General features: G+C 35.3%; 1 protein-coding gene across 1 annotated transcript; it reads right to left on the reverse strand.

Moving 5' to 3' along the window:
- Positions 1 to 622: 622 nt before the first annotated feature.
- LOC132557176 (maltase 1-like) lies at positions 623 to 7,148 on the reverse strand. Its single transcript, XM_060221671.1, has 10 exons — positions 6,905 to 7,148; positions 6,148 to 6,327; positions 4,987 to 5,129; positions 4,512 to 4,637; positions 3,686 to 3,781; positions 3,165 to 3,241; positions 2,836 to 3,022; positions 1,844 to 2,029; positions 1,204 to 1,341; positions 623 to 985 (listed from the first exon to the last, which is right to left on the reverse strand). Exons 1-10 carry the CDS (start codon positions 7,146 to 7,148, stop codon positions 638 to 640), a joined length of 1,725 nt encoding a protein of 574 aa, XP_060077654.1. The 3' UTR covers positions 623 to 637.
- Positions 7,149 to 11,523: the final 4,375 nt, after the last annotated feature.

An 11,523-nucleotide genomic window follows, 5' to 3' on the forward strand; every position in this document is an offset into this window, starting at 1 on the left:
ATGATCACCTCTTACAGATTGCTTAAAAGATGGCGATGTACTGATGACAACCCGAAAAGGGTCATTGCCATGTGTATGGAAGCCCTTTTGATATAATAGGAATCACAAAGGGAAAGAAAGGCAGTATTTTTACGAATATTTTATCTCAAATATTTGGAGGTGGCGTGTCTTATTTGATAAAGTATACAAGGATTAGCCTTTCATGAAGGCGTTCGATGGGTGCTACTGTTTCCTCCAGCAGCAAGACTCCTCGCCCGCGTCCATCCGGACTGATTGATAAAGGTATGCAGTTTGTTTCGCAATCGTTGAAAAATAAATATAGTTTTTTTTTTATAATTAACATCTCTTTTTTCCCAAAAGCGGTATGTTTTTATAATATACATACGGAAAACTCAAAACATTTTCTATTGACAGACTGTAATCCCTGTGTAATGCTGGTAAAGGCAAAGGCTTCAAATTTAATAGCTGAATCATGTATTTCGCTTGTACTCGAATGAGAGGATAGATATAACCCTTGTGGTCCAATCATTCTAACCAGCTCTTCGAATTATCATTATTATTTATCAATTCATGGGCATGCAAATCAACATTTACATTTACGTTTCGTCAAATTTTACACGCAAGTGGCCTTGGTTCTTTAATGCTTTTGATAGTTGACAGCAATTATCACACCCTGAAAAGGCTCTACAGTAACACTTGTCAGATCTACGTCCTGTCCAACGGGAGACGAGTTATCCGTCGTCACGGCAACAGTTCCCTTAGTAGAGAACACCGGACCGGAAGAAAAGTCGTGCGTTGCACTCTGGGAACTCAGGTTGATTATAACAAGGTGCATCTGCCAGCCAGCGGCACTTCTTATGTATGATAGAATATCTGAGGTCACTTCTGCAAAATCCAGTTTACTGGTCTCAAAGGACGGGTACTTTCTTATATCAATTAGGTTTTTATAGAGTTGTAATATTCCACTTGCGTTTGCTTTCTGCAGCTGAAATAAATGATATACATGAATATGAAGCATTTTGCAACACATTGTTTGTTTAAACAGTTTTTAAACAAAACTGAAAAAATTAATGCTTGTACTAGAATGCTTAAGATTTTCCTATCATCATTAGTGATAAGGAAACAGCAGAAATTGTATCAAAATAGAAATTTAAAAAAAAAAAAAAAAAAAACACGAGAAAAGCGAATTATTTTTACACCTACCTCAACATTGACTTTGGGAGATTCTGGACTCAGGTGGAGCCAGGGTGTCGCGGAATCATTGGTAAACCCAGCGTTCAAGGCAGATGTCCATTGCATTGGTGAACGTTCCGGATCCCTTGTTCTATTCTCATATCCTCCCTTCAATTACGAAATAAAAATGGTATCAATTAAAGTAATTGTGTTTAATTCCATTGCTAATTAACACGACTGTGTTTTGTACCGATGGCAAGCTTAAGATATTATCAAAAGAGGGTAAGCCTAACAATAACATAGCCAGCATCAATGGTATTAGTTCAATGGGTGTTACAATAATCAGCAAATAAGAGTGGTCAATATTTGTCTAATTGCTATTTCGTTGCGGATAATAATCAAGTTATTCACTGCTCACGTTTTGAATGACATTTTCTGGTTTGGAAAGGTCCCCGATGAAAATTGAAAACATATTGCAAATTTTCACATATATGCGTGCTTCGGTTTGATCAATATTAAGTTTGTGAAAGGTTTATGAACCGGCGGGGAGATTCATATCTTATCTTATTTATTTACTTATTTTATTTATTTACATCGGTTGTTTCTCGAAACACCTAATGTTGCGCGTGATGCACCTGTAGAGCAGCACAATCCAAACGCCCACTCTCACCTTCCCCAGTCGGAGTCCAAATGAATCCTGACCCTCATCAAAAGTATAACGTACATCCGCCATGCCGATCTCCTCGCCATAGTAGATGATGGGGGTACCAGGTAGTGTTAGAAGAAGCATAGCCATCGCTCGTGTCTTATCATTGCCAAGTCTAGTAGCCACCCGAGAAATGTCGTGACTTCCCGTCTACAATAAAACCATGTCCAAGTATCAGAAAATCCTACATGATATACATCAAAGTTTTGTGTAGGGTTAGTACATGTAATTTAAATGATGTTCAAATCAAACTGATGTTTGTCAGCAACAACGGGACTATCAGAGAAAGGTGATGAATTATCAATACAGTAATTATTTCTCGGAGTTGACTGAGGATTTTTTATTTTTTGTTTGAGTGTGTGCGTGCGTGTGTGTGTGTGTGTGTGTGTGTGTGTGTGTGTGTGTGTGTGTGAGCGGTGTGTGTGTGTTTTTTTTTCTTTCTTTTTTTCTTGGTGATAGATATTGGCATCGTGAGTATATCTTTGTATTCATTGTATGCACGTGTCTGTTAAGCGCCATTAACGACACACAAATGGAAAGCACCTCTGCATTATAATTTTGAAATTTTAAAGGCATCATACCGCTGTTTCGTCCTTCTAGGAATGCTAAGGGCCTAGATATTGAAACCTGAGGTACAACCACAGTAATCGAACGAAAATTCAGATGCTGTGGGAAGGTGTCCTTAACCCATAATTCAATTAATTTCGTGAAAAAATGTGGTTTCAAAATTACGTAGCTGTCGGTGTATCCACGTGTGTTCAGTGAATATTGTATGCGTACCGGTGTAAAGATGTACATGCACTTTACCAATAATTAAATCGATTTCGTAAAAAAAAAAAATTTAGTTTCAACTTGCTTAACATATACGTGTATACGTACATTGTATGTGTACTTTGAGTATATTATGACATTGGTTACAAACGTTGATATAAGTATGAGAATGAAAAGTATCTTACTAAGAAAGTTGGCCAGTCGTTTGACCCCAGCTTTGTCATATATTCCGAAATTACGTCTCGCATGCAAATTCCGCCGCACGTCCTGTTGACCTTCTTGACCAGGTCAAAGTTGAATGGTATTGTGCCAGCATCGTAGTATTTCTTTATTATCTCGGAATCAACAGATGTGGTTTCTGAAAACATGACCCTGTACAGAGAAAATGAACGACATCAATCAACATAGTAATATACACATATAAGAGGGATATTTCATTATGGTATTCGAATGAAACAAATCCCTGTTAGCGTTAGCTTTTCAAATCAGGCCCCTTTCTCCACAGTCCGTTTACCTTGGCGGATTACTGTATGCGTCTAATAATTTCTTCCAATCTTTGATCACTGGAAAAATCTCCGGTAAATTCACAGTCTCGTTTTGTATCACCTGACCATCTATAACCTGCGATAAAACAAACATAACAATATTGTATATATATATTCATAAATATAATACTTTTCACCCCACAACAATAAAAATATTTCGGTTAAATTATAAATAACGATGTAATATATGTGTACTTAAGAGTGCCTGCAATGTTGTAAAATTTTTGTAATATCATTTAATGAATGGAACATGGTTTATCTCCAAGTCTGGATAATACGTGTTCTATCCCACTGATAGCTGGTGGACATCTATTCATTATCATTTGTTGTTCAAAATTTGATTCCTTTTCAGCTGTTTGAGACTTCTGTGTGATCTCCATCTTTATATTTCATTAAATCGTTAGATTTCGCCCAAATAAGTCAACTAAATCGATTTTGCACAGTTTTAGATTTGAAATTAATATTGATGGTAAAAAACTTATATACATACCACCTGGTCTTGAAGATCCTCACTCTCAAACAAGTGAACAATTGCGTCAATACGGAAACCAGCCACTCCCTTCTCCAGCCAAAATTTCATTACGTCCTACAGGAATTGGAAATGTGTGTAATTCATTTAACTTATACTGCAACAGTAAACTGCTCTCATATGCTAAGGTAGTCTTAATATGATAATAAAAATCTTGTGCTTGTATATTGAGAATATTTAAATCTACTGTCGCAGCGGAAAGATATCCTCGTACAAAGTACAAAGTTGTTCTTCCCTGTAGCTATCAAAATCTACTGTCTAGGTACAAAAATGTACCTCCGTGTAGCTATCAAAGTTTACTGTCAAAGTACAAAGTTGTTCCTCCCTGTAGCTATCAAAAGCTACAACTATCGCAGCGAGATTTTGAGAGACTTTGCATGTCCAAGTACTTACCCGTAGCTACCAAAATATACAAAGCTAGAGAGCTCCAGACCAAGTATATCGTTGTTGCTGTCGACATAAGTCTATTGAATCTTAACTACATATACATCTGTATCGTGAATTTACATGTTACAACTGGCCTGATAATCTCCAAACTTTGCCTGCGTCACCAATGTGTGTTTTATCTTTTATTTATATTTGTCGCTAGTTTTATCTTTTCCGTCTTTTCATTTAACCTTTATTATCATTATTATTACTATTTTCTTTTCTCTTATTGCTTGAAGTGAGATTGTAAGAAAAGCATCAAGGTGCTGTATTAATTACACCCACTCTGTATGTACATCGTGTAACTTTCGTTAAATCATTGTATTAGTTACGTGTAAACTGTATTGTCCCCTTTTCTTACCAGAACAGCGGCTTTGACGGCGGGGTTTCTGTAGTTGAGGTCAGGTTGTTCCTTGAGATAATTATGATAGTAATACTGTTGTCTGGTTTCACTCCATGTCCAAGCTGACATTCCGAGGGTATTATTCTGAAATGATACAACAATGTTATAGATACATATTTTCAGTTCATTATTTACTCTTAAGCATCTACATTGTAACAGCATGAAAATACCGACAGGTCATCAAAATCTCAATTTAATTTTTCAGTGAAATATTGGCACTTAATGAATAAAAGAAATATTCACAATGAGACACTTAAAAGTTTAAGGAAAACAAAAGCAAGTGTTACTCACTTACAAAACAAAACATGTGTAATGAAAATATGTTCATAAATTCTTTATAAACGTTCTTTGTTCATCAAAAGCTTTTAAGATCAGTATATTCTAATAAAAACCAGTTAAATGTTATCGACTAGATATCAGTGAGTTAACTTACCCAGTTGTTAGGGGGCGTGCCGACTGTACCATTTACCCATACATAGAAGTCTTCGTAACCTTTGACCCTATTTTCACTGTCAATGAACCACTGACTTTCATTGCTCGTGTGATTCGGAACGAAGTCGACAATCACTTGAATACCTGTAACATCAATATAACACCACGCCTGTGGGGCAACTGGAAACTGCGTGTGTTTTCGTTTTTTGTTTTTTTGTTTCTTGTTTTTTGTTTTTGTTTTTTTTTTTGTTTTTGTTTTTGCGTGTTCTCTCTTATATACAAATTATATTGCATTTAAATGTGAACTGTTTGTAAGAAAGGATATATATATATATTAAATTTATTTTCAATTCCGTTATTGTTCAGCTTGCCTATATGATATGATTTAAGATATATATCTCACTATTGACAAGACAATTTAGTATTTTGGTCTGCTCATTAACGCCAACTTTAGGCAAGTGAAAGATAATGACAAAAATATCATCCATATTGTTCAATCATACATTAATTATTCTTCATTTCCACAACCGATAAATTAAAAGCATAACACCAACAAAATAATATAATGTTTCCCACGACACATTTCAACATACAGTATTATGTTACGTTTGCCTCCTTCACTAGTGTAAAGGTGGCTTTGTTCACTGGTTTGTTTGTTTTTGTTGTTTCGTCAAAAGTTAAGGCGAAAACAAATTGTTTTGTGTATGGAAATTATGATATGATTGACGTATGTCTTCAAATTTTGTGGCGCCCTTGGAAAAACAAAACAAACCAAAGATCGTTAACTGAAAATAAAACCTATGTGTTTTAATATTTAATTTTCATTTGTTTTAATTTTTGTGCTCAACCAAGACGTTGAAGTTTAATAATATGGCTTTAAATTAACGAAAATGTGTAAAAAAAAAAAAAAAAAAAAAAAATGCAAGCGCCTTCTTTGCGTACAAGATGTTATGATTTAATATTAATTTTATTAACCTAACAACTTTTCACGTCCGTTCCGGAAAGTCCGGACGGCTAGGTGAAAGACAAGTGCGTTTCTTCTTCGCCATCCGACTAACCATGATTTAAGTGCTTTAACAAATCAAATTGGTTTAAATCTCGGAAGATATTTAAACTGTATCTGACACATCACTGATTAAATAAGAGTTAGGTTAAGTCTGACCCTTTTTATTGGCTTCTTCCAGAAGACGGTCGAAGTCGTCCATGGTTCCGAATATAGGATCGATAGCTGTATGGTTGCTGATATCGTAACCGTTGTCCATCATTGGAGACTCATAGAAAGGGCTTATCCATACGGCCTTCACCCCGAGGTTAGACAGGTACGATAACTCCTCTGTGATACCTGTACACATTAGGATACACCGATCATACCATAAACATTTTATTATCAGTGCGCATCGTCTGGTGATATATGTTGTTGACACCATCACCAATGAACATCGTCACATGATTTCTATAATCAATTGATCCTGATTCTCATATAATCCCTAAGCATCACTGAGAAGCTAGAAGCTGTATGATGCAGTTTGATTCATTAATTGACTCTTCTCTGTCTTATTCTTAATTTCTACTGAAAGTTTCTAATCACTTGTGTGTCTTAAGTACAACCTTCCTTGCCCGGTGGACATTGTTAAATGAAATCAAAAGTCAATGGTTATTGTTTATTGATTAAGTGAACATTGAAATCAAAAGCCAATGGATGTCAGTAATTGGTCCAGTGGACATCGTTGTATGAAAAGAAAAGTTTATAAAAAGAATTTTGTTTAGACTTATATCCGAAAACAGACAAATTAACTAGAATTAGTTGATGTTAACAAATTTTGCTTTAGAGAAAACAATACAAAATATTTCAATTCGTTAACTTCCACGTTTTTGTATCGAACTTTATTATCGCTCGTTAATATACATGTATTACTTACCATTGAGATCACCCTTTCCGTCATCATCCGTGTCCTTAAATGACATCGGATAGATCTGATAAACTGGTGTTGTCTTCCACCACTGCAGCACGGACGTATCATATTGAATCTTCTCTCGGACGTCTGCCGTGAAAGTGACCACACATATTACAGCCACACTGACCAATAGACAGACAAACACGATAACGCTACAACGAGTTTTAGAACAGCACGACTTCTTCGGGTTGTCATCAAATAAATCCATCTTTACCTTTCAGTACCAGATAAAAGCACAGACGACTCAAACCTTTATACTTTCTTCAGTTTTTTTTACCTTATTTGTCGGATATGAAGTGTATACCTGTCCTCCTGTAGCTCTATAAACAACCTGAATTTATCGTCAGCATTCTTAGGTTGGTAGAGATATCGCTTTGTTAACGTCTTTGAGGGTAATCCAACCTTGCGAAGTTTACCAACGTAGGCAATGGTGTTACTACGAGCAGAATACTGTTATCATTTCATAGGGTATGTCCAATATATTTGTCTGGGTCTAGATATCTTTGTTAAGTAAATAGACTAGAAAGCTTAGAATAAGTAGCATTTTAAAATATACAAGACCATATCAGGTTTAAAACTTGACAGAGTTGATATCTACAGCCAGGTGGATTCATCTCTGTTAAACATGTACACACGTGTACTGTGATTAAAGTCACGTGAGAAGTGTATTAAATCGCAGTTGTGATAAACATATTGCTTCTTTTTCAGCGCGTGACTGACATTATTTTGAAGACATGTGTGTAGCGAAGATTTCGACATGCTCAACAGAAGTGAACAATGAATTCTGTGGGATTTTGTTTTCTATGGTTTTTGAGGGTGATGGTGTGCGAGGATGTGTGTTCCATTTTTTCAAAGTTTTTTTTTATACTTTTAGTTCAATTTTATTTTATAATAAATTGGTATTCAAAAGAATGATATTTACTATCACCATATTTTTTTCTTCTTTAATGTCTGACGTACAAGTACCTTAAAACACCTATAGTCAATACAGATAAGTTCTCTTCCAGGTATTCATGTCAACAAGAGCAGATCCAGGCCTTTTTTCAGGGGTCATTATCATAGCCGAACCACAGTTTAAGATAATATTTTTATTACACAATGTTTGCCGTTTATCTTGTGATCGATCCTGTGTACAAAAGCCCGATAAACGCGAAGTATAGTAAACAAGTATTTTGATGATAACCTATATCTTAGCCTCGAAGATATTTTTTCTGAGATAGAACAATTTGTAACGTTTTCTATTGAATTAACAAGTTAAAATGAAACCAGATGACATAACTTGATACCACTTACACGCACAAAATTTGCTAAAATTGGCTATCAGCTGTTTATATAAACATATATTGGTAACCAAACTTTAGTAACTCTAACCAACTTTAACGCATTTCTATACGTTTCTATATCATATATATTTACATCATTTTACAGTGGAAGGTACATCTTATACAGAGAGTGAATCAAACAACACCACACGGCTATTTCGTCCTTCTGGGATCGTCAGTGATTATTAATTAGACTTATTTTGTGAAAAAAATTACAACTGATATCAGTCACTCTTGTTGACCCTCATGGAAGCTGTCTTAACTTTCATTTGCATTTTTTCACCATGAATCGTATCGCGAATACGGAACAAATGTAAAGTTAGGAACTATTTTTTTTCTGGTCCCGTTTCTTTCAACATTTCCATGAACGATATAATTTACTTCACAGCTACGTGAACAACATACTTTATTCAATATGGTCGAAAGCTCACTATTCACTACAAACAGACAGTTGATTTCTTCATACTTCGTATTAATGTAACAGAAATCATTATTTTTTGCAATCCTTCCGGTAGGAATCGAACCCGGGACCCCTGTTGTCATGCATATACCCTCCGTACCAGGTGCACGACTGACTCAAATGTGTTTTATTTCTTATGTACATTGTAATTGTGCATGTGTTTTATATGTCAGTATTTATTCAAATCTCTCTTTTATTATTTTTCTGTCAAGTACCGACGCGTGTAAAATAAAGAAATAAATGTTGGATTGATTGAGTTCAATATGTACATCCGTCAAACAGAAATTTGAAAGACATTTTCTGAGGACAGTTGTCACCCTATATCGCCTTTCCGCTGACGATCACTCGATAACTTAAACTGTCCGGCACATAACACTTGTGTTTTCCCTCAGTCGTTTTCTGACTAGCTCTTAGCCTAGCATAAACCATCGTCAATCGGGTTCATAGTTAAATATAATAAAAATGTTTAGTCGCACGTTTGTTGTAATGAATTTTAATGACAACAAAAAATAAACAAAACAACATTATAATGAAATGAATTTATATGCAATGATATTGGTACAGTATAAGATAGGAAACGTACCCGGATCGAGTAAATTGAAAGCTTCAACTTGAATAATACAAAGTGACTCCATGATTATATGATGCGTCGTAAAAAATGTCAGTAGTTTTACAAATGAACGCTCGGTTTGAAGAATTTATGTTTTACCGTCTAATATGAACATGAAATTATAACAGAACGGTTTGAGGACGTGTTTGAACGATAAAGAACAACCAATGTAAATATGCAAATATTATGACTAAAGCAAGCCTACTTATCGTCATGTGACCTATATTCGGGTAATTTGATCATGTGACTTCACACAGAGATAGTGTTCAAAATGGCGGACGGAGGCAGTGGTGTTGTGATAGTGAGATAGAATTTTGTTTATCATGTCGTACATCGAAGATGATGACGATGAGGAGGCGAGACTTCTCCAGACTCACCCACCTCCTCCGGTTTACAGGTAAGTAACTTTTTGAGTAAATCCAGTGGGCTGTAACCATAATGACCGATATACGTAACTCGTGTATTGTCACTGATCCCTGATAAACATGATACAGAGTGTGCGGGGTAGGTAAACAGTGACGCAGGTAAATAACTTCATCGTCGGGAGTTTGTTGAAATATAATATAGTTTCAAACTGTTCTATATACATGTATGAAACTGAAAATTATTTTGCAATGTCCACAACTTTCTCGAAAAGTTTTTTTTTTCACTCTGTAGTGACGAGTAATGTAGCATATAATGTCTTTGATATGTGACCCACGAAATGTGCACTGTATATATGACTCAGTACAAAAAGAAGATATTGTTACAACTTAATATTCACAACATAGGGAAAATGACATTGACACGAAACTTAATCCACACGACGGTTGTGTGGATAAGCACGGTAAGTTCAATCACTGAGTCTTTATTTCATTTTTTGTTTATGCAACTCATCGATACATGAACAAAATACAAATTGTATTACATTGAAGGTCCAAAACATGACCTGTGGAATAATAAGGATTAATATGTTTTCATAGCTACTTGATCATCTGCTATTCAATTAATACACAGTACAGTTGTATGCTAAATGCGCCTATTGAGATAAGACGATAACGATGGACATGTATCAGAAAACCAGTGAATCTAACTACCGACTCCAGCAGTAAAGATAAACAAGTTCCACGTGTTCGTACCCTGGGACCCAAAGATCATGTCTTCCGGTCCCTTTTTATTCAATTCTGCTTTTAAGGAAACTAGATGTTTCGGAGTGATATGAATATCGCAGCCGACAACGAAGGAGAAGTTTGGAACCATTTTATCTGTTGACTCGGGAAAATTGATGTCCTGGAATCAACGGTAAAGAATCTGAAATGATATTAAAGATTTGTTAGCAAATTATCTTATCAACACTGGAGTCGGCAAGGCTGTTAAGTATTAGTCTTGTTCGTTTTCGTGAAAATTTCCATTAAAATTCTTAAAACAGAACTTGACCAGCAATTTATTATAAGGTCGTAGCTCTTCGTAGTAACCAGGATGGATATATGTTCGTTTCTGTTATTTTTTTTTTAATTTGTTTCACCTTCAAATATTCATCTTGATTATCTGAAATTGAAGATTTTGGTTTTCTTTGACACATACTTATAAGGATAGGCTCAAGATACGGTATGTACATAGTTATTCGCTACTCCGCTACCAAGATATTGACATTTAGGAGATGGTTTTACATAAGCTTTAAGCTTGTTACCAAATCCTCTTAGTTAAGATTTGAATTATATGTATATCTAAATGTTAAACATTGAATAAAATATTGTTTAAACTAAGATATTGACATCCGGATTAGTATATATCTCACAAAGCATGCTCAGTTCGAACGTAAACCATTCTTTACATTAATGAAGGAATGCCTATAGTTACCGTTGTAATTGACTCTTAAACCTTTGCAATTCTGGTTATCATGTAGACGGATCATGAGTGTGTCTTTCGTGCACATGACTTGACCTCGTGAACAAAAGACTCCCTCGTAACGCCATCAGACCACACAGTGGGTTTGAACTTCGCGCGTTTTAAAAAGCATTCACGAAATAGTGTCAGTTTGAAACAAGGGCCTGAAGTCAATCTAGTCTAACTTTTGAGGTTTGACGGAATCTCAATAGGGTAAAGTTTGCATTTTGTATTTAGCAAAAGGTGAAATGAAAATATGTGGAATCAAAAAAACTATCTTCCGTTTCGTTGGTGTGGCATCAGAAAATCTGAAACAATAGGCTAT

The sequence above is a fragment of the Ylistrum balloti genome, unplaced genomic scaffold (assembly GCF_031769215.1).
Source record: "Ylistrum balloti isolate Yb309-2 unplaced genomic scaffold, AGI_CSIRO_Ybal_v1 Utg370636, whole genome shotgun sequence".
Classification (NCBI taxonomy): Eukaryota; Metazoa; Mollusca; class Bivalvia; order Pectinida; family Pectinidae; genus Ylistrum; species Ylistrum balloti.

Excerpts from the sequence above, each read along its gene's own strand:
- LOC132557176 (XM_060221671.1), bottom strand. The coding sequence starts at position 7,148 with ATGGATTTATTTGATGACAACCCGAAGAAGTCGTGCTGTTCTAAAACT. Across the intron at positions 3,782-4,511 it reads CCGTCAAAGCCGCTGTTCTG|GACGTAATGAAATTTTGGCT; the intron begins GTAAGAAAAGGG and ends CAATTCCTGTAG. Across the intron at positions 2,030-2,835 it reads ACGACTGGCCAACTTTCTTA|ACGGGAAGTCACGACATTTC; the intron begins GTAAGATACTTT and ends GTTTTATTGTAG.